At 39.8% G+C, this 24,308-nt stretch overlaps 3 protein-coding genes across 3 annotated transcripts; all 3 read left to right on the forward strand.

Moving 5' to 3' along the window:
- The first annotated feature begins 601 nt into the window (after positions 1-601).
- On the forward strand, positions 602-1,237 carry LOC117516550 (claudin-like protein ZF-A89). Its single transcript, XM_034177423.1, has one exon. The coding sequence runs from the start codon at positions 605-607 to the stop codon at positions 1,235-1,237; it is 633 nt and encodes a 210-aa protein (XP_034033314.1). The 5' UTR covers positions 602-604.
- Positions 1,238-4,227: 2,990 nt separating this feature from the next.
- Positions 4,228-5,824, forward strand: LOC117517235 (claudin-like protein ZF-A89). Its single transcript, XM_034178178.1, has one exon. It carries the CDS (start codon positions 4,371-4,373, stop codon positions 4,926-4,928), a length of 558 nt encoding a protein of 185 aa, XP_034034069.1. The 5' UTR covers positions 4,228-4,370; the 3' UTR covers positions 4,929-5,824.
- Positions 5,825-8,444: 2,620 nt separating this feature from the next.
- On the forward strand, positions 8,445-19,663 carry LOC117517236 (claudin-4-like). The gene is made up of 3 exons (XM_034178179.1): positions 8,445-9,157; positions 15,131-15,373; positions 17,565-19,663. Exons 1-3 carry the CDS (start codon positions 9,023-9,025, stop codon positions 18,102-18,104), a joined length of 918 nt encoding a protein of 305 aa, XP_034034070.1. The 5' UTR covers positions 8,445-9,022; the 3' UTR covers positions 18,105-19,663.
- Positions 19,664-24,308: the final 4,645 nt, after the last annotated feature.

The following is a 24,308-nucleotide window of genomic DNA, read 5'->3' on the forward strand; positions in this document are numbered from 1 at the left end:
CACAGTTTTCTCATTTTATTCATCATTTCAATGTTTTTTTTCTTAGTGCATGCACAGCAATTTATGGAGGACTTTTATTTTTTAAGTATTCAGTTAAATGAAGTACTAATTAGGACCTACTGAGCTTCACCTCTGAGCTCTAACAGCATCATACGTGCACAGAGCTGTAAAAAAAAGAAGCAAATTCATGCTATCGTGAAATACGTCAGCAGGGCTGACAGCTTCATTAAGGCAAATGGCAACAGCTGGTTTGATTTCTGCAGTCGACTCACTGCAGACTCTGAGAAAATCTGCAGGATAAACTTCACAGTATATATTTTTAAAAGGGTATCCAGACTGCAGTTTAACAACTAAACCAACTGTAATTGTACATTTCTGAAATGTCATCAGTGCTGTTTGTCACACATTTAAAGCGTGATTGCTAATAAATATCCTGCAGCAGCCACAGGTGTGTTCAGTTTAAGTCATTTTGAGCAGCCAATCAGAAGAAGCACTGACCTGAGCAGGTGAGTATAAAACATGAGACACAAGCATATGCTTTTTTTTTTCTTCTTTATTGGTGCTGTCACATTTTCACCTTGTTTCTTCACAGACAGTCACAGCTATGGTATCTGCAGGCCTCCAGATCATTGGCATGTTCCTGGCATCCATTGGCTTTCTGGGAGACATCATCATCTGTGCCCTCCCCATGTGGAAGGTGTCTGCTTTCATTGGGAACAACATTGTGACGGCACAGATCTTCTGGGACGGCCTGTGGATGAACTGTGTGAAGCAGAGCACCGGCCAGATGCAGTGTAAGGTGTACGACTCCATGCTGGCTCTGCCCCATGACCTGCAGGCGGCCCGGGCTCTGGTCGTAATCTCGATCCTCGTAGTCTTTTTGGGGCTGCTGCTTGCCACCATAGGAGGGAAGTGCACAAACTGCATTGAAAATGAGGCAGACAAGAACAAGGTTGCCGCAATTGCAGGTGTGTTCTTCATCGTTGGTGGCATCCTGTGCCTGATTCCTGTGTCTTGGTCTGCAAATGAGGTCATCAGGAACTTCTACAACCCTATTGTGATTGACGCACAGAGGCAGGAGCTTGGTGCGTCGCTGTTCATCGGCTGGGGCGCGGCAGGTCTCCTGATCATCGGCGGTGTGCTTCTGTGTGCTCAGTGTCGCCGGGGTGAGGACAGCAGATATTCTGTGAAATACTCAGCCCCGCGCGCCACAGCCACTGGCGGGGCCTATGTTTGAAAAGCCACCCAAATTTCAGAAGCCTGAACTTTTTTTAGTTTTTATACTGTAAACTGAGTTTTAGAATCTTTTAAATAAATTGAATTTGAGAATGTGCTGTCTGGAATGACTTTAATGGCATGAAGGTGTTTTTGTACTGAATCCAGGTGTCTAATTGGAGAAACTGATTAATGTAAAAGGTGTAGATTTTAAAGTTCCCTCAGTGACCAGTTGCTCTGTGGAGACACACACTTTCAATACATGCAGTTAAAACACTAACCCAGACAACTGCTGACTAGTTGTCAATATTCCTGTTAACCGGCTAAATATTCTCCAGAAAATTCACAAGTGCGACAAACTATTGCAAGCTGTTACTCAACCAGTTTTGTCAACTAGCTACAAGGTTGATTTGGCACAAACCTGCAACCATTGATGGAGCTGATCATTCCAATGAACTTGAGATATGTGATCACATCTTGATGGTAAACTCTTTGAATCCCCAAAACAATTCATGAAACACTTCAGAGGAAAATCTTTCTGCATAGGCTCTGTGCTTGGATGGTAATTGGGTTTAACTTCACTTGCCAAAATTTCAATTGGGGCAGTATTTGTTTCAAATGGGGTTCTCAAACACTGCTCCTGGACAACACCTGCCTTGCATCTTTTTGTCAACCTTTTTTTTTTCTTTTTTTTAAAATTGCTAGTTTCACAGTTCTTGATTATGAACACATGACTTAATAATTAGCTGTGTTGGCGCTGGAAGTGGGACAGGGGCCTGTCTCAGAAAGGTTAAACAAACTGTCTATTGCTCAAATCAGTTGATTTAACCTGAGATGGGAAACTGAGATCTTAGTTGCAGAGGCGCTGATTTGAATGTTTAATCAAAATGAGTGTTCTGAGTGAACCCACTCTCCCTCTGAAGCAGCTGGGATTCACTATGGCAAACTAAAAACATTCAGTGGAGCACTGCCACACGGTGATCAATGGTACACATGGAAGAACAAAATAAAACTGCAGCTCCTGTTAATATTTAATTGCGAATATAATGTTGCAGGTGAAATCTGGTTGAACTAGGAAAAAAGGACATGGAAGCAGCTAAAAATGTAATGTTAACAAGATCCAAAAAGTTCAAACTGGTAATATGAAGGCTTAAGAGTCTTGGTTCGGACTCATTTTAATCATACCTGAAATTAAACGGCAAATGCAACTGAGTGATAAGTTTAATGTGAGTAGCCAACTCTAACGATCCCCAATATAATGCTATTTTCAACAAATATTCCTTTGACTATCATTTAAAAAAAGCCCCTTTAGATTAACATTTGACTTCTACTCCAATAGAAGGAAAAGAACTACACAACGTTCTCTACACACACATATATATATACACACACACACACAATTTCTCATTCATGTGTTTGTCAATTAGCAGATTAAACTCTATGAAAACTGTGACTTCATATATTTTCTTTCACCAAAACATCAAATCTTGCACCCCAGATATATCTTCTGGCAAATTGTAGCTGAACTTTCAAACCTTTTTTTTTTTTTAAAGAAAATCCTCCTCTGTACCACTTCATCATGAAGCTGTCTAACTGGTGATACAAAATACAAAACATGCACTATGCACAATTTCCTCACTCTTCTCCTTCTTGCACAGTCAGTTTTTGAGAACTGTCTACTCCATGCAGATGTACCATAAAGTGCCATAGTGTTATATTAATTGTTGTAAATGAAGGTCAAGACATTGACTTGGAAATGTTCAGGTATCCATCCACTGACTTGTCTGAAGAAAAAATACTGATTATTTAGAGGTATTATACCAAAATGGCCCATTACTTATGCAACCCATCATCTTGACTTTTCTATTTTTAATTATATCAATTTGTAGAGATCTGCTTTGAGTTTGACTTTAAGGAAGATAATTTGAGAAATTTTTATAATGAGAAGCCAAATTTTTGTTTTGTATTTGAAATGGCACAAACACAATAAAATGTGTGAAATATCAAGCAGCAACACTTTTAGAAGGCACTGTAGGTCGTGCCCAAGGTGCTACACACCGGTAAGGTTTAAACTTTATCCACTACCTGAGTAAGCCCATTGTCAACATTGATAACTACTGAAAAAACTCCCTTAGGCATTTTTTTTTTTTTTTTTTTTTGGATTACAGGAAGAAACATCAAGCAGACCAGACTCAGTAAGGTGGCCATCTGGTTGCAGCTAAACAACCATATACATATCATGTCCAGAGATCATAATGACTGAAGGCACAAAAGAAAGGTTGAGATTCTGGATCAAGATTTCACTTTGTATAGGATTTGAAGAATTACGTCAAAACTATTTCACAGATTCTCACCAAGTTTGCACCACAGATAGATTTTAGGGCATGGAAAACTCCACTGAATTTAGGAGATGATCTGGATTTGGATCCAGATTCTGCATCACATGTTACAACAATTGGAGCAACATTAACTTCTGACCCCTGTACAAACTGAAACTGACCTTTTTCACCATTCTTGCTGTTTTAACCCCATAACTCCATAACATTCATAGTCCAAACTATACCTTTCTGGATTTTTTGTGATTAGACACATAAAGTGGTATAGCTTTCAATATGATTGGAACATTTTAAATTTAAACTCCTGTACAATTCTTCATTTGTCCCCTACCTGGCTGCATATTGAAAATTCAAGTGACCAATTGTTTTTTTCAAAAGAGTAATGTCTAAGCAGTATTTGTGCCGACTTTGGTGCTTGTATCACTGTTTAAAGGATTCCTCTGTAAGTCTTCTGTTATCTGCTGCACTATGGGGAAAAAGGTCCTTTAAGATAATCATCCGAACTTTTTAACTGGGGTCACAGCATTTTGCAAATGGCTCTTCATAAATGATCACCATGGCAACAGCACCCTCCTCCTACTCATTCATACAGGAATCAGGACAAACAAGAAACACGATCCATGAAGTTGCACAGCCACTCCCTGTTCTCCTTCATGCAAAACCTGAACTGCAACAACATAAACGACAACGTTTGCCTTGATTAGCGGCTGACTAAATGTTTGCTGAAATGGTGGCTCGGCACTCTGGTCGTGACGCTGGCTTTTATTGGTGTCTCTGAGACACATTTGTGCCTCCGAGACCTTGTTTTTTTCCTGGAAAATGGGGACTCAGCTTGTTGGCTTCTGTCTGGCATTCATTGGTTTCCTTGGCACCATCCTAATCTGCGGACTGCCCATGTGGAAGGTGACAGCCTTCGTTGGGCCAAATATTGTCACTTCGCAGATCTTCTGGGAAGGTTTGTGGATGAACTGTGTGGTCGAGAGCACGGGCGTCTCACAGTGCAAAGCCTATGACTCTGTCTTGGCATTAACGCAAGACCTGCAAACTGCCCGGGGTCTTATCTGCGCCTCCCTCGGGATCAGCGTTTTGGCCATCGGACTCACTACGGTCGGAGCTCGCTGCACAAACTTCTTTCGTGACGACAGACTCATCAAAGCCAACATTGGCGTTGCTGGCGGTGCTGTCTTTATAATCGCAGGCATTGCGTGTCTGATACCCGTTTGCTGGTCAGCTTACAATATCATCACCGGATTCTACAACCCTCTAACCACTGAGGAGATGAAAGGGGAGCTCGGGGCATCCATTTATGTGGGCTGGGTCTCGGGAGCGCTTCTTGTAATTGGTGGAGGCATTCTGTGTTGCAGCTATAGGTGCTGAAGCTGACAGCTAGGGATGAAGTGGAACACTGACTCACCATTTGTACGCCCTGTGTTTGGTAACAGCTCTTCGTCACATGGATGTCTTTTGAGCCATCAGGTTACTGCAGCCACAGGACTCCAAAATGTATATGGTTGCTCAGCTGCAACATTTTTTGTCCTTGTATATTTGACATTTCTTTGTTATTTCACTGTTTTGTTGTTGTTAATATGACCAAAACAGATGGTCAACCCACTGATTCTGGTTTCTTCCTATAACCAAAAATGCTTGAGGTAGTTTTTGTTGACTGCTGTTGTCAATGTGTTGAGTACCATGGTGACCATCGTGGTTAGCACTGTTGCCGCAGAGCAAAGAGGTTGTGGGATCACTTCCCACCTGGTCCTTTCTGTGTGGAGTTTGCATGTTCTCCCTGTGTTCATGGGAGTTCCCTTCGGATGCTCCGGCTTCCTCTCGCTTTCAAAGACATACAGGTTCGGTGAGTTGGAATTTTTAAATTGGCCATTTGTGTGTGTGTGTGTGTGTGTGTGTGTGTGTGTGTGTGTGTGTGTGTGTGTGTGTGTGTGTGTGTGTGTGTGTGTGTGTGTGTGTGTGTGTGTGTGTGTGTGTGTGTGTGTGTGTGTGTGTGTGAATGCAATTATGCAGTGTATAAATAAAAGGACCTGAACTGAAGACTGAGTCAAACACAAAGTCTAACAGAAAATGTGATTTATTTACTTTGGCAGAAGGGCTTTTCTTTCTTTCTTTTTTATTTTTTTCATTTTATTTTGATGAATCAGTGATGATTTTAGCTTTATCTGACTGCAATATAGAAAGTTCACACTGAATTCATTTCTCCCTGGAAACATTTGAAATGTGGAATAAATGATATGAGGAAATGTTTCTTCTTTGTAACATAACAACTGCTTTTTATGGATGAATATATATTTTTAAGAAAACATAAGTCACAAAATGTATAAAACTTCAAATATTTAATATGGTTGTGCTGATCCAGTATTTTAAATCTGTGCCTGTCTGATATTGGCCAGAATTACTGTATAAGATATTGATATCTGATCTGAGTCTTCTATTGCACATCCAAGTCATGTCCTGCACTATGTATGTTTTTCTTTAGTCGAGTAGAATACTTGATTCACAGTTTGAGTTGATGTTAGGTTAGATGGCTTGGTTAGCAACGTACATTCAGAAAACAGTATTTATTAACAGATTAGTTGTTTTAACACAGGAAAAAGGAATAGCAGCCGTATCAGTATAAGTATCATATCAGATATAAAAAAAATTGGTATAGTACCATATGTAATAATAAAGCAAAATAGAGCCAATCAGTCAACTAAAAAACGTCATGAATCAAGTCACAATGTCATACAAGTAAATGGGTTAATTGTTAGAAGGTTTTTGTTTGGATTCTCTAGTGCTATAACTTAATGTATGTTTGCTAAATTGTCACTTTGAGTCATGCATCTGGCTGAAAGAACACTGATATGGCTGTATGTAGCGTTGGATTTTTAAAGACACTATGTTTGTTTCTCTTTGCATCCTTTATTGTTTTTGCTTTTAATTAAATCAAGTCCATGCAATTTTTAAAAAAATATATGTTAACAATAACCTGCAAATAATAAAATGGAAGATCTTATAAAGTCATTGTTGCTCACAAAAAGATACAGTCCAATCAAAACTTTAAAGCAGTTCTAGGTACAAAAATGAAACCATTAATGCAGTTGTGTTCAAAATAATAGCAGTGTGTATAAAAAAGTAAATAAAGCTCAAAATCCTTAAAATAGCTTTCATTTCCACACTTGCAAATGCATTGAGAACACTGCACATTCCATTCCAAATCAAAACATGAAGAAAAATGTGTCAATTTTTTATTACTTACTTTACTGAGTTTGTAAAGAACAATGCAGACACTGCTATTTTTTTAAACAACCTAATCAATCAATCAATCAATCAATCAAATTTTATTTGTTAAGCGTTTTACAACAACCTAAGTTGACCAAAGCGCTGTACATATAAAAATCATATTTAAAATATAGTTAAAAAGAAGAACACAGATACATTTTATTCCCAAGTCTAAACAAGACTAAGTATCAAAAGCACATCTAAACAAATACATTTTGAGTTTTGTTTTAAAAAGAGGCAGATCCAAGATGGCACGCAAGTCGAGGGGCAGCGAGTTCCAAAGTTTAGGACCTACTACTGCAAAAGCACGATCACCCCACTGTTTGCTTCAAGACCTGGGCTGCTTCAACAAGTAGAGCTGTGCAGATCATAGAAATCTGCTGGGCTGGTGAAGGGTCAGAATCTCACATAAATACGCAGATGCGAGGCTGTGGATGGAGCAGAAAACGAACAGGAGAAGTTTGTGTTGGATTCTGTATTTCACTGGCAACCAGTGGAGAGAGCACAGAACACGTGTGATATGGTGATGTTTACGAGAATTTGTGAGGAGCCGGGCAGCAGCATTTTGTACCAGTTGTAATCTGTGTAAGGATGTTTGACTGAGTCCAATATACAGAGCATTGCAGTAGTCCATGCGTGAGCTGATGAATGTGTGGATTGCTTTCTCCAGGTCACAACAACAGAGGAAGGGTTTCACTTTTGTGAGAATGCGGAGCTGAAAGAAGCTTGTCTTACAATTTGTTTATGGAGATTTAGGTCAGTGTCCAAGTGAACTCCCAAGTTTCTGATTATGGTGTTATGGTGAGGAGGTGAGTGACCGTTTGAGACAATGGCGAGTGGGCTTGTGGTGCCAAAAAGACAGAATTCCGTTTTGGATTCATTTAGACTCAGGAAATTCTGTGTGAGCCAGTGCTTGATGTCATCCATACAGGTGTTGATAGCCTGAGATGCATCTGGAGAATCTGGTGAGACTGGTAGATAGTTTGAAGATCATCGGCATACATATGAAAATACACGTTACGGCTGGAGATGATTGAACCCAGAGGCAGCATGTAAAGAGAGAACAGAACTGGGCCAAAATGGAGCCTTGCGGGACACCAGAAGACAGTCGGGCTGTAGAAGAGGAGTGGCCATTGATGAAAACAGAGAAGTGCCTGTTTGTTAAATAGGACCTGAACCACTGCAGCACGGGTCCTGAAAGCCCACCTGCTGGGCTAGATGGTTCAGGAGGATGGAGTGGTCCACTGTATTGAATGCTGCAGTGAGATCAAGCATTACCAACAGTACAGGTCTCTTTGAGTCCAGGGACAACAAGATGTCATTTTGGACTCTCAACAGTGCGGACTCAGTACTGTGGCGTGTACGAAAACCTGACTGAAATTTATCAAAAATCTGATTCTGGTCCAGAAAAGACAGCAACTGATTAAAAACAAGCTTCTCTAGAATTTTGGAGAGAAAAGCCAAATGGGACACTGGTCTGAAGTTTGACAGTACTACTGGATCAAGGTTTGGTTTTTTAAGCAGCGGTCTGACCACAGCCTGTTAGAAAACAGCTGGAACAGACCCAGATCTTAAACAGTTGTTGAAAAATAAAAGAAGCCTTGGTCCTACTGTGTCAAAAATTTGTTTCAGCATCCTTGGTGGAATTATGTCCAGGGGACAGGTAGTAGGTCTCAACTTCTGCACAACCTCAGAAAGCTGAGAGAGCGACACTGGCACAAACTCTTTGAGAACACTGGAACTGGAGACAACAGAGGGAGGTGAGCCTAATATTCCTTTTTCTTCACTTTATGTAAATAACAACAAATGTGAGTCTCATGGCATCTGGGAGAAATTATCTTCTATACCTCTCAGTCCTACATCTCATGGAGAGGAGTCTGTCACCGCGGTTGCTTTTCTGAGCAACCGCTGCAGTCTTTTATTTACTGAATATCACTCAGTTGCCTCCCTTTGAAACAGTTTTGCATCTCTCTGTTGATTTTTGTGTCATCTGACAATTTAACATAACAGCTGCTATGAGCAGTTTACCGTCCTTTTAAACAGTAACAAGAAAAAGAAATGCTTGGCTGGATTGCAGGAAGATGTGTTTCTGGAAGTACAGTGGGGACTTTTTGTATTAAATTCAGTTACTATTAATTTTGTTAGGAAAAAACCCTTCAGGATTCTTATACTTTACTAGTAGATGTTGGTGTTTTTCCATGGGGTGGAAGGGCAGGCAGATTGTGGGTCTGACTTTGTGCTTGTTGGGTGTTTTTGGAGTGTGTTTGACATGTAGCCTCCCAATGTGGCGTGAGGCGTCTTTTGTGGGAGCCAACATTGTATCTGCACAATCGGTAAGTTCATATATTTCAAAGAGAAATTGATTTCATCCTCGTCCAACTTTCTTCCATCCAAGTAATGCAAAATAAAAATATAAATGAATAACTGAGAGGGTGATTGTATATATTATGATATGTAATGTTATATTTCAAACTGTGATGATGCTTATTATTCAAATTGGCTTTTTTTTTTATTTGCTTTGGCATATAAACAAGCACCAGTAGTATCGATGACCACAGAGATAGCCTTTACGAATGAAAAAACTGACAAGCTCATTTCAAGCTACAGTCCTCTAAATCTGGTTTACAATCCACCGATAAACACAAAGACAAAGAAGATTTACTTTTGTTATTAATTTGTAAGTGTTTAACTTATTGTCAAACTTTGGCTGGTGATGTGATCAAGACGAGCACCTTAAAGCAGATCATTTAATCCTTCATGTGTGTTACAATGACATTACATAGCGTGATGCTAACGGTTAATGTTAGCATGTCCAAATGGCTCCTTGTTTGAGCATTTTATGACAAATACTGTGCCCTCCAAAAATATTGGAACACTTGGTATTTCACACATTTTAATTTGTTTATGCCATTTCAAATACAAAAATATAAAGATAAAAATTTCTAAAATTATCTTCCTTAAATGCAAACTGAAAGCAAATTTCTACAACTTGATATAAGCTAATTAAAAATATAAAAGCCAAAATGACTGGTTGCATAAGTAATGGACCACTTTGGTATTATACCTGTAAATGATCAGTTTTATTACTAGTTTTCTTCAGACAAGTCAGGGGATGGATACATGAACATTTCCAAGTCACTGAATATGTCTTGGACTTTTATTTAGCATCAATTATGAAGAAATACAAACAGTATGGCACTCTATGAAAAACCTGTGTGGTTGCATCTTGGTGGCTTTCCTCACTCTTCTCCTTCTTACACAGTCACTCAGTTTTTGAGAACAGTCTACTCCAGTGGTGTCAAAACTATTCCAGAAAGGGCCGAGAGGGTGCAGGTTTTCTTTGCAGCCACTGACTCCAGCAGGTGATTTCACTGATGAGCTCATCCCACCTGTTCACAGGGATGAAGGTAGCAAATTGGCCATGAGACATACTGCCCAACACATGCCCTGGCAGAATTTTAGATTTTTTTTTTTTTTTTTTTTTTTTTTTGGCCATTATACAGAGAATATGAATAATAACATGAAAGCTTTTTTCACTCATTGTTAGTGGTTGTGTGAAGCCATTTATTGTCAAACAACTGTGTTTACACTTTTTAAATTTTAATGACAACAGAAACTATCCAAATAGCCCTGATCAAAAGTTTACACACCATGGTAATTTTGGCCTGATAATGTGCACACAAGTTGACAAAAATGGGTGTGAATGGCTACAAAAGATAACCATCCTCAGCTGTGATCTGTTTTCTTATAATCAGTGTGTGTATAAAATGTCAGTGAGTTTCTGGGCTCTTGACAGACTCTTGCATCTTTCATCCAGTGCTGTACTAATGTTTCTGGTTTCTGAGTCAGAGGGAAAGCAAAAGAATTGTCAAAGGAAAGGTAATTGAACTGTATAAAACAGGAAAGGGATATAAAAAAGATATCCAAGGAACTGAGAATGCCAATCACCAGTGTTCAACTCTAATTAACCAATCACCAGTGTTCAACTCAAAATTGATGGAAGGATGAATGCAGCATGTTATCAGAAAATACTGGAGGAAAATTAGCACTCATCAGTGAAAGTTGTGCATGGGACATACTTGGATGTTCCAACATGACAACGATTCAAAACACAAGGCCAAGCTGACCTGTCATAAAGTGAAGGTTCTGGAGTGGCCATCTCAATCTCCTGAACTCAATATCACTGAGCCACTCTGGGGAGATCTCAAACATGCAGCTCATGCAAGTGAATGCTATATTACATTATATTGTCAATAGCTAAGGTTAATTATGCGATAGCTATTATTTGTCCAATTACTTTTGAGCCATGTGTCCAAATACTTTTGAACTGTGAATTGTTGTATGGCTTTTCGACCGTTGCCATGCAAAGCTATTTAGAACAGGATGTAAAACTGCCACTCAGGTATGTTTAGACTTCTCTGTCTGGAGGATGTGTAACTTTGAAATGTCAAATGTATCTGTGGTGTAACAACGGGGATGAGACTGACTGACAGTTAGTGATAATTTGGTGCTTCAGGGAGCAGTTTCTGCACAAACAACTCCTTATTGGGTTAGGCCCTGAAGGAATATATATCCTAAATGTGCTTAAATATGTATTAACCATCTGTGCTTTTTCCCAGTTATTTCATTGTATCACCTTTTATTCTTTATTGAGCTAAGGATAGTTATTGTCACACAGTATGCATTAATGTTTGATAAGTGATCATTTCAGCATGTTTTAATAGAGCTTGTGATTGTGCAGAATTATGAAGAAAGCCAGACATATGTGCGAGGGTGAGAAACTTCCTATCAGGATGTCTAGTTTCTGTTGTTTAGGGTGCCTTGGCATTTTTAATGTGGAAGTGACATGTTTAACCATGGGCTTTCTGAGAAAATTGCAGAAGTTCATGTGAATGTTTTAACCATAGCTGTTAAGTATAAGAATAAGTGAAGCGCTATCAGCTAGGAAACGGGTCATGCATCTCCTTATTTGGTAGAAAGCTTGGAGTCAGATGGAGACATCACCTGTCAAAAAAGAAGCCTGTACAGTGAAGTGGGCAGGACCAAGCCCCGAAGCAGATGGGAAGAAGACCCCAACATTCTAATATTAGGTGAATTTGTCTAGACAGGGTGGAGCTGGAACATATTATAAAAGTGGGGTCCAGGGTTGGATATCTTAGTCTCTTCATACTGATATTCTCTCGCTGAGGAGCTGCTAATGCTAATTCAGGGACAGACTGCTGAACGGACCCGCAAAGCTTTGTGTATGGTAAACTTACCTACTCATTCTGTTATTTTAAATTCTGTTACTGTTAATTCTGTTATTCTTAATTCTGTTTAATAAATCACTGTGGGGAGGGCTATCCACCAGAGGAATTGTGTTCAAATTTAAATAACTTGTCATATCCTTCTTTCAAATCAAATGAACACGCAGGACTGAGGTGACGGGGGAAGGCGAGGTCACAGGAGACCCCCAAAAACAGTCCTAACACAAGACAGCCCAGGAATTTACAGGAACTGGAGGCTTTTTGCCAAGATGAATGGGCAGCTTTATAATCAGAGAAAGTAAAGAGCATCATCCACAATTACCACAAGACTCCAAGCGGCCATTGATGTTAAAAGGGGCAAAACATGGTATTAAGTACTGGGGAATGGAAACTTTTTATCAGGGTCATTTGGGTAGTTTCTGTTGTAATTATGATTTAAAAAGAGTAAACACAGTTGTTTGGCAATAAATAGCTTCACACCATGAATGAAAAAAGTTTTTGTGTTATCATTCATATTCTCTTTAAAATGGCCAAAAATTTGCCAGGGTATGTAAACCTTTGAGCACAACTGTATATTCTATAATGAAACAAATTAGATTTTTTTTTTTCCTGTTAATCTGATGCATAGAAGAGAACTAAATTTTAATTAGTTTGCCTCATCATATGGCTTTTTAATTTAATGTTAAAGAATTTTAAAGATACTTCTCAATTATTAATGTCTTTGATTATGTCTTTCATATATATATATATATATATATATATGTGTGTGTGTGTGTGTGTGTGTGTGTGTGTGTGTGTGTGTGTGTGTGTGTGTGTGTGTGTGTGTGTGTGTGTGATTTCACTTAATATTACTTTCCTAGTTAATCACAGAACTGCTTACACTAAATGACCTTTTGCTTACATGAAAAGTGTGTGAACGTAAGCCTTGTTTTTGCTGAGCTCAGATGTATAGTGAGGAAAATAAGTATTTGAACACCCTACAATTTTGCAAGTTCTCCCACTTAGTAATCATGGAGGGGTCTGAAATTTTCATCTTAGGTGCATGTCCACTGTGACCGACATAATCTAAAAAACATCCGGAAACCACAATGTATGATTTTTTTTTTTATATAATTTATTTGTATGTTACTGCTGCAAGTAAGTATTTGAACACCTGTGAAAATCAATGTTAATATTTGGTACAGTAGTCTTTGTTTGCAGTTACAGAGGTCAAATGTTTCCTGTAGTTTTTCACCAGGTTTGCACACACTGCAGCAGGGACTTTGGTCCACTCCTCCATACAGATCTTCTCCAGATCTTTCAAGTTTGGAGTTGGAGCTCCCTCCATAGATTTTCTATTGAGTTCAGGTCTGGAGACTGGCCAGGCCACTCCAGGACCTTGAAATGCTTCTTACGGAGCCCCTCCTTAGTTGCCCTGGCTGTGTGTTTGGGGTCATTGTCATGCTGGAAGACCCAGCCATGACCCATTGTCAATGCTCTTACTGAGGGAAGGAGGTTGTTTGCCAAAATCTCGCAATACATGACCCCATCCATCCTCCCTTCAATACGCTGCAGTCGTCCTGTCCCCTTTGCAGAAGAGCACCCCCAGAGTATGATGTTTCCACCTCCATGCTTCATGGTTGGGATGGTTTTCTTGGGGTTGTTCTCATCCTCTAAACATGGTGAGTGGAGTTGATTCCAAAAAGCTCTATTCTGGTCTCATCTGACCACATGACCTTCTCCCATGCCGCCTCTGGCTCATCCAGATGGTCACCGGTGAACTTCAAATGGGCCTGGACATGTGCTGGCTTGATCAGGGAGACCTTGCTGCCCTGCAGGATTTTAAACCATGACAGCATCATGTGTTACTAATGTAATCTTTGGGACTGTGGTCCCAGCTCTCTTCAGGTCATTGACCAGGTCCTCCTGCGTAGTTCTGAGCTTTCTCAGAATCATCCTTACCCCACAAAGTGAGATCTCGCATGGAATCTCGGACTGAGGGAGACTGACAGTCATCTTGTGTTTCTTCCACTTTCTAATAAATAATCATAGCAGTTGTCTTCTACCAAGCTGCTTGCCTGTTGTCCTGTAGTCCATCCCAGCCTTGTGCAGGTCTACAGTTTTGTCCCTGGTGTCCTTAGACAGCTCTTTGGTCTTGGCTATGGTGGACAGGTTGGAGTGTGATTGACTGAGTGTGTGAACAGGTGCCTTTTATACAGGTAACAAGTTCAAACAGGTGCAATTAATACAGGTAAAAAAAAATTAACAGGTCTGTGTGAGCCAGAATTCTTGCTGGTTGGTAGGTGTTCAAATACGTATTTGCAGCAGTAACATACAAATAAATTATTTAAAAATCATACATTGTGATTTCCAGATTTTTTTTTTAGATTATGTCTCTCACAGTGGACATGCACCTAAGATGAAAATTTCAGACCCCTCCATGATTTCTCAGTGGGAGAAAAATTGCAAAATCGCAGGATGTTCAAATACTTATTTTCCTCACTGTACATTTTAATTAACAGAACGATCTTGGGCAGGGAACAACATAGCCTGTACACTAGCCCTGGGTACACTAACACTGGGAACAGACCATGAGACACCTGAGAGTGATACAAATTCATATCAATAGACTGAGAGACGCAACTGTGTTTTGTATATTGTTGTCTGTAATATGTCTGTGTGCAACTTTGCTTCAATAAATTCAGGAAGTGAGTGGGCGGGCCCTTCAGAGCTGTCTGACAAGCAGTGATGATGGTCATGCCTGCCGGCTCTGCCTGATCAGGAAAGAAATTCAGTGTTTCCTCGCGTGGTCATTCTCTGCGATAATTTGAGTTGTCTTTTCTACCAGGTTCAACTCTGACATTTCAAGACATACAAGATGACATTGTTTAGTTAATAATTTTGTTAACATTCTGTAAAGGATGAACTTGTTTATTTATCTATTCACTAACTGTATTTTGCAAGGATCCATGCGTAGGCTTAAGAAAAGCAACTCGGTGACTTACTGTGCCACATTTTTTTCTTGCCTTGCTTATTGTTCAGCTCTTAGTTTCTTGTTAAAGCTGCCTCTCTTACCTGCAGGTGTGGGATGGCCTGTGGTTACACTGTATTTTTCAGGCCACAGGTCAGATGCAATGCAGGAGGCAAACATTGTCTCTGGATTTTACCCCTGACCTGCAAGCAGGACGTGCCCTCACCCTGCTATCCATTTTTGCCGGCCTCCTCGGCTTCATCGTCACCCTCCTGGGTGGAGGTTTGGTCAGCTGTAGAGGAAATCCATCAAACCATCCTGAGCTTCCATCCACCTCTCCTTCCAAAAAGAAGGTGCTGTAATTTATTTATAATGTGTTCATTGGAACATCTAATGAACTTATACAGCCTTTAAAATCTCCATAGCATTTAAATTTTGAGAATGATTAAAAAAAAACAACAGTTTTACAATGAAATATAACAAGACAGACAGAAACATAAAACTGAGCAATGTTCACACAAGACTTGTCCTTAAGCTAAGTCTGTCCACCCATTTAAATTTTTGCCAGTTTTCTATTTAAGTTTAAAACAATTAGCAGAACGCATGAGAGCACTTGAGTGTACTATTGTGCAATTTTTCTTTTTAATTTTCCGCTTAATTCCATTATCTATATCTATATTACATTATATAATTACATTATACATTACATATACATTATATTATCTATATTACTATATTATTATTATGGACAAAACTGTAACTAGACTCTGTTCCAGGTTAATCATTTAAGATGCCCCAGTGAAAATATGATAAATTTTGTTTTAGATATCTTGAGCGCAAAAAAAGTGTGACTGATGGATGCACAAACAGATTACTGGCGGGGATGAAAAACTTAATTTCTTTGTAGGTGTGCTGTCTGGTACACAACAACACAAAACAGCTTCCAGTAATTATTCAGTAATAAAATGATTGGTAAAAACTTAATAAAATACAACCTGATTTTCTTCTAAACCAATGAAAAGAAATTATACAGTCTAAACTAATTGTAAACTGGAGCACCATGCTCGTAGAACGCAACTGTCCGCCAACACCAGTTTCCAGTTCCAAAAGTTTTTACCTTGGAAAAAAAATTTCAAGTGAAAGTTCTGTTAGAAGTGGCTTTTCATAAACTAAAATATAATACAAAAATATAGATCAAAAGGGCTTTTCAATTTTAAAATCAAATATCCACTAAATCTGCAGTACAGATCAGATGTGGATCAAACTTAGTCTATTCAGTGAGAGTGCCTGTTTGCACCTCATTGTCACAAATGAGAGTGATTGACTGAATGAAAAATAATGCAAAATGTACACCAAATGTGCTTTTCAATATTAAATTCAAATGACCACAAAATCCACAGTCCGGATCAGATCTGAATCCAACTTTGTCAGGTGACAGTGAGTGCCAGTCTGCACCTTTCTTTCAAATATGAGAGTGACTGGGGCATGTTTGATTAAGATAGAATGTAAAAATATACATCTGGGGTTTTCAATGTTTAATTTAAATGTCTACAAAATCTGTAATCTGGATCAGATCCAGATCAAACTTTGTCAGTCGATGCAGGATACCATCCTACATAATGCTGTTAAATATGAAATATATTTGATCTTTTTTGACAAAGGTATGAATTTTTGAAAATTCGCTCAATGTTAAATGATAGGGATTTTTCCAAGATTTTTCCTGACTTTGACCTTGAAAACTGAATCAGTTCTTGCCTATCAGGATATGAATCCTCTGTAAAAATTTCATAACAATATATGAAAAATTGTGGGTTAGAGGCTGTTCACAAACAGACAAACAAGCAAACAAACAAAACGAGTGAAAATATAACCTCCTCAAAATTTTGTTGACTGAGGTAAAAATATATGGTTTGGGGGGGGGCAGTGGAACCTATATGTGAAACTTTTGAAAGGTTTGTTTTTTGGTGGTGGGGGGTGGTGGTGACACTACAACTCACAAAACTCTGTCAAATTTGGTCTGGAATGGAATGGAACCATTTCAATCAGTCAAAAGAAAATTTTGAGAAGAGAACCAGGAAAGCTTAAAGACTTTTAAATCATTGGAAGGTGTGTTTTGTTTCTTGGCTGAGGTATGTCCTCTAAGGAGTGTCCATGTTGGACAGTAGCAGGAAGTGTTTCTTAGTGTCTGGATTTCTAAAGGTGCAGTTCAAACTTCTCAAAGCTGAAGCATCAAACCTTAAGTCAAGTGACATCTGACAATTTCTAATAACACACAAAGATCACCTTAAAATGTGGAATATCCTTGTGTAGCCAACAACAGTCAAGCACACATCATAATAGGTGAAGGAATTTGATTTTTAACCTGAACTGATCAAATGTGGCACACACATGTAGATGGATTTCATTCTGCCCTGGGGTCAGCCATGTGGGTTGATGGGCAAAGTTACTGGGGTCAAATGTCAGATTGGTGTAGCAGTTATTGTCTTTATGCTGACAGGTACTAACTACTACCTCACAAAACCAACAGTTGTGTTGTTATTGCAGGCGGTTCTGTTGGGTGGCGCTCTGATTCTCCTTTCTGCCATCCTGTGCCTGATTTCGGTCAGCTGGTCTGCAGGACGAACCATCAGAGTCTACAATGACCCCTTATTGCCGGCACCCCTGAGGAGGGAGGTGGGCTCCTCCATCTACATAGGCGGTGTCTCCTCTCTGCTGCTTCTGCTCAGTGGAACCTTGATCTGCTTCATGTGCTGGGACAAGGAATGCTCCTACATGCCTTACAGCTCCACCACTCACTTCAACGGAGATCTGTCCCGCACACCCACTCTGATGTCAGATCTGACCACGAGATCAAACACCTCATTGATGAATGATTATCGTACACCATACAGGATCAAGCATGTGCATGCTCAAGTATATAGCTCAAACTCTCAGAATAATACTCTGAGCAGGTACAGTCAGGCAAAGTGGTCACAGTCTGTAACAGCAGACAAGGGAAAGAGCGCGTTGATGGGATCAAGGTCAACTCTTGGGCGTGACATCCCCACCAGATCTACAACAGCGCCACATCAATATTACTACTAGAGTACACCATGATGGACCTGCATTGTGCAAATGACTGCACACACTTTGCAGGAACAATGTCAATGTTATTGATCGTTAGATCAGAAAATCCTCCACAATCCTTCTCAGCGTGTCTTTTCAGAGGTTTTCTTTTGTTTCTGCTCATTTGTGTTGGTTATTTTGGACTACTTGCTCTTGTTCTTTCTCCTTGTTTCATGGTGACATCTAGTTAGGTGACCTTTCTTCCACAACCAGTTTCAGTTGAAATTTAAGAGACATAACTGGAATCCCCTCACGTGACTTCTTCGTTTTTGAGGTGAGGCAGTAAATGCATATGTGACACTCTGAGGTTAATTCCACTAATTTTTCTGAAGTATTATGATGTCTGCAAGCATGGCAGATTCCTTGGCCCCTTATTGGCTTCTTTGGGAGCATCATCATCATCATCTCTGTGATTTTCATGAGCAAAGTGACGACCTTTACTGGATCAAACATTGTCACATCACAGGTGTTCTAGGAGGGTCGGTGGTTAGATGAACTGGAAGATCTACACCTCATTGCTGGCATTGCCTCAGGAACTGCAGGGTGTCAGAGCACTTCATCACAGGGGCCAGTGAAATGTCTACTGTGCCACTGGGAGGAAGTAAAAAGGGCAAAGTATCCAGTGATGTTGTTGTAGCCTTCATCATCAGCCTTCATCACCAGGTCGTTATGGTAATAAGATTTTTTTTTCTTAATAACTTACTTGATTAAATAAAGGTTAACAAAAATCATCTCCAGCCTTTTCATCTTGATCCTTGTCTGCTGGATTGCCAACACAGTCAATTGGAATCCCCCCCCCCACTCAAATTATTGTCCAAAAGAGGGGGAGTTATAGACCCCTTTGCAGTCACATGACCCGGCCACTCTCCATCGCCATGTTGCCAGTCATGCGCAGTACTTCCAGGAATTAATTACACGAGAAACAATGTACGTACTGCAAAGTGGGGGACAAGCTTAGAGACTAACTCATTGTGTCTGAACCTGATCGTGGAGTAAGTGAACATCCCAGGCATCTGTCTGGTGCTGAATTACAGCGGTACAAGGAGAAAACTGCCATTTTGGGCGCTTGTATACAGCACCTGGTGTGTTGTTTTCTTTGCTGTTTTCTTTTTTTTTTTGTAGGAGCAACATTGTTATCATCGCACATGTAAGTACGCTCAGGACTTAATAAGTTAATTGAGGATTGCAGACTTACATATTTATAATAGCATTTAGTGATAATGTTCATCATTAACTTTATTGAATTTTGTGTACACTGCTGTGAGATTGTTTGGCAAAAGCCAGCACTCTGTGTCAGCTGGAATCCTGTAGAAGCTGAGATTCTGCTTTTGTCCAGGGCAACACAGTCTTGTTTGAGGGTGGGCGCTAAAGGGGTAAAATATGACGCACATGACGTAATTTCTCTACTTCCAGGGGAAAAACCACAGCAGGTTTATGGGAAAATTACATGCAAACAAAGTGAAAATGCAAAGAAAAAGTGACAATGAGGTGGGAAAGTGGCTATGTGTTTTGGTTTGTTTATAACAATATATATATATACACACACACACTAAGTGCTTTGTTTATGACCCAGAGCACAACCTTGTCGAGGCGGTTTTGCAGGCGAGAGAACGGAGCTACTCTGGTTAGCTATGTAGGCTAACACTTACCAACATGACGTCTCCCACTTGCTTTGTCTTCCCTTCTCCACTGGGAACCAAAAAAAAAAAAAAAACACTTTTTGCAACTGCATCAGTGATTGCAGCCAAAAACAAAACAGTACACCATTTATCTGTGTGAAGTTATGCTGTGTATACGTATATTGCACAACAGCAGCGGAGGTCCCTGTAAGTGGTCAAATCCAGCGATATCACACAGGGTTCAAACAAGACTGCGGTGCCCTATTGTGACAGTGAACTGCACAACAAATCTGGCATGGTGTATTAGTGGAAAAAAAAAACTGTGAAAACAGAGGAAAGATGAGTTGATGGCTCGTTTACACAGTGTATTGTGTCTGGCTAAACTTGACCTTTGACTGTGAGTGGCACCCCTACACATGACCAATGATGTCACGTGTAAAGCCTCTATAGGTCATGCTGAGAGCAGAAGTAAAAGAAGAGACAACACAAGAATACTTTGTGAAGGTGTCACTTTTGTTTTCCCCGAAACATAAGTTCCATCATTTGTTGTAGTCAAATCTAAATTGTGGTTACAGCAGATACAAATTTTTGTGAGCTTTGTAGTCCCCCCCATCCTCCCGCCCCTACAAGAAAGACTCCTAAGACCAATAAATAATGTCAAAGGTGAAGTCTTTGTTCTGTACATTAATGTATACTGTTCATGATATTATAATTATTGGTGTGTTTATGACGTGATTAAGTGGAAAAAGGCTATTGTAATGGGTATGTCTGTGTGCGGTAATATATTCAAAACAGAAAGAGCAGTTTTCATGGTGATTAAACTCTGTGGACTGTTCTCTCATAACACTGGTCATTCCAAGGTCAAAGACCCAGGTCAAGTCAGATGTCATCATCTAAAATATGTTAATAACCATATCTCAGGAGCTAAATGACATAAGTGTGCGTACAAAAACTATCATCAAATGGGAAAACTGTTTGTGGGAGCGTGTGTGTGAAGCTGCTGTGCGCTCAAAGCAGCACACACATGGAAGTTAAAAGAAATGAAGTATGCCGGCTGACAGCATGTGACATTCATGACTTTACACACGCGTTTATGGACAAATACTGAGCACAGGGAGACAATCGGGGGCCTGTTAAGAATCTGCAGCTCTAGTATTACCATCAAGAAATTGACAAGACATTAATAATAATAGCAAAAAAAAAAAATTGAATGTGCACATGCCCAAATGTGCCCATGCTTGTTTTTACTTCGGAACAGTTACACAAATAAACTATTTACCCATGCAGCCATCCATCCTGCACCATTGCAGCCACTAGACTGTTTTCACCCCAACCCAATGCATTTGCGCATCATCTATGATTTGATCATTGATGGAATGAAATTGTTTCCTATTAACAAATGCAAATTCACCATGTGATGGCGCCTTTATATCAACATGTGTACAGTCAATAACTCCCATTACATTAGTGAAACCAACTCCTGGCACAAATTGCACTTTGATGTTGGAATGTGATGTACCTGGATGACATTCAGATGATTGCGTTCCACACAGCTGACATGGCTCTGATCAAAGCTGACTGGCACACTCCTGACCGATTGGCCAGCTCACAATGGAATGCCCCTGTTGTCAAGAAGCGCAGCATGGTCAGGACCTGTGTGGGCACAGACAGCCTGGCTCCTCGCCGTATTGCACTCTGGGCCGGCCGCAGTTCTGTGCGCAACTCCAGTCACAGTGTCCTTGGTAATTTAAAATGGCTTATGAGGCAATTATCATCATTTGCAAGTACATCCTTGCATTCCCTGAATACACGCTCACGTTGCATTGCACCGTTTGCAAGGTCCTCTAACCACTCTAATGCAGCCATTGTTAATGTCATTTGCCTCATCACTGCACATGCTTTTATGTCCACCCATCTAATTACAAACACGTGGGTGTGTTAATTCTTCATAAGTGTGTCTCTGGTGTCCACACCACTCTGATGACTTCATGTTTTCACATTATTAACAGTTCCCAGCATCATCTCTATGTGTCGGCGGTGGAACAATAGCTGTAGAAACGTGTGTCCACCAGCCAGGATTTTTGCGTAACGCACCACACATTTCCACGGTCATTTCACTTTTGATACATCTGAACGTTAGCACGGAGACAGATATATGCCACGTTTTTGTGCATACACAGTAAATTTTGCTGAGTAAAATATACTCTGCTGGGATAACATTTGGTCCCAGTCTAAACTGAGTAAAATACACTCTGTTATAGAGTGAAATCAGCTCTACCGTCTTGTCAAATAAAGTGTTTCTACTCCAGTAAAAGTTGATTTTACACTGTGAGAGATGATTTAGCACTGTGTGATTTATGGTATCAAATACTTTCTGCAAATCAAAGAAAACTCCTACAGTGTATTTCTTCTTCTCTATTGCATTTGTAACTTGTTCAACAAAATCAATTAAAGCCAGTGATTTTTTTTTCTCCTAAAACCATACTGCTGTTCACTGAGTATGTGATGTGTAATTATGAAATCATTCAACCTCTTTACAAATATCTTTTCCAGAATTTTTGACAACTGTGGTAACAATGAGATTGGCCTGTAGTTTGGCACCAGATTTGAATAGTGGTATCACCTTAGCTATTTTAATTTTGAAAGGAAATTTCCCAGTCATCAATGAGAAATTACAAATATAAGTCAAGGGTTTAACAATACAATCAATAATATATTTTTATATCAAAAACACATCAATGTTATCACTGTCAGTTGATTTTTTTTCCCTTTTAGCTTATGAACTATGTTAATAATTTCATTTTCATCTGTTTCTTTAATATACATTGAATCCAGAGTTGTATTAATTGTTTTGCTGTTGTCCAAAGAGCACATTTTTGAGGATACAATTCAATTTGATAAGTTTTTACCCACATTAACAAAACAGTTGTTGAAATGATCAATAAATAATAAATGCCTCAGGCCCTCTCAATTATGTCAGTTGATGACATCACTTAATTTGAAAATTTAACTTGCAGTGGCAAGGATGGAGAGCTTTTGCTGTTTATACAAATTGATTTATGTCATCACAGTGTGAGACACAAAGCATCCCACTGCAGTACTTTAGGCATCATGTTTTTATGTGGTTGAATCCCATTACTTGTTGAAATGAAACCTACTTCAACTTGTGCCTGATTGTTGTTTCCTCTTTATTCTTGCGTTTCAGGTTATTTCTAAGGTACATCATCAATATTTAAGATGACATTCCATTGTGAGCCATTTTTTGTTTTACATCAGTGCTGGTTTTGTTTGCCATGGGGTGGGAACAGTTCCAAGGTGCTTTTCTTCTAGGGTGCTGGCGTACAAACAAAGGAATCTTCACAAACACGTTTGGCGACAATGTGGCCTTTTTGCTAGAGAAATGTTACATAATAACAAGGCGAGACATAACACTTTGATTTGTGTGTGTATTTACTGTGGGATCAAATAGCATGAAGGCAGGAAGTGATAGTTACTCATCACCAGCAAGACACTGAACCCCTTTTTGTTCCATCCTTGGACATGAGGGGGATCCACGTTCCACTCAGTAGGTGCTGCCCAGCTGGCCAGACTGTCATTACAGTCACTGTGGAAACATTCACCCAGTTTGAAACTGCATGAGGGTGGAGACTGGTGTGGCGTCATAAGGATGCATAATACACAATTAAATGCATGCTAAAAAAAAAAGTGCCAATCTTCAGGAGACAAAAATAAAAAAGACCATCCGATTGTGGGTGATGGCCCCTCTATAGAGTTTGGTTCTGCCCAAAGGTTTTATCATTTAAAGGGGACATTTTTACCAAGCGTTTACTATTGGAGGAATGTTTGTCACTTTAAAAGTGCATCTGAGACAGATAGACACCAACAAATAAGCCTACACCCTGCTGGATTTTTTTTAAAGAAACCCCCCCCCCCCCCCCCTTTAATTACAAACATTTTTGTGACATTACAAATGGTCATTGTTTAAAAAAGTCAGTAGCGTGATGGAGAGAAGCAATGAAGTCATAGTTTCACAGTCACGTTTGTCATCCTCCTCCCCTTTCTTTTCCCTATAGAACAGGTGTGTGTGTCTACACCTGTTCAGTAGCACACAGGCAGCAGCTCAGGTAACAAAAGCAGAAAGCACACTGTCAAATCGAAAGAGAGGAAAAGAAGACAGCCGAGAGACATGACAAAGGGGAGGAGCAGCAACCGGGAAGATCAAGGCTGTAAACAAATGAATCGAGACTGAACTGGTATCCAAGAACACCTGATTCGGATAAAAACTACCCAGAGGCTCCACAAGTTGTTGAATTAGTCAGACTGTCTTCCTGATACAGATGTACCCTGCAGTCGTGGAAGGACGAGTCAAATGAAAAGACACATGGTGATTCACGAGAAGAGCACATCCCGACATAGAGGAAGACAACTGCTGTGATCTGACAGGCCAGGAGGGAACATGGTTAGCTCCAGAGGGAAGGAGAACATCAGGAGTACTGTTGAGGTGACTGTGAGGACTTTCTGAGAATGCCCCTTCTCTCTGCCTTGACATCATGGCGTCTTTGGG

Source organism: Thalassophryne amazonica, chromosome 9 (assembly GCF_902500255.1).
Source record: "Thalassophryne amazonica chromosome 9, fThaAma1.1, whole genome shotgun sequence".
Lineage (NCBI taxonomy): Eukaryota > Metazoa > Chordata > Actinopteri > Batrachoidiformes > Batrachoididae > Thalassophryne > Thalassophryne amazonica.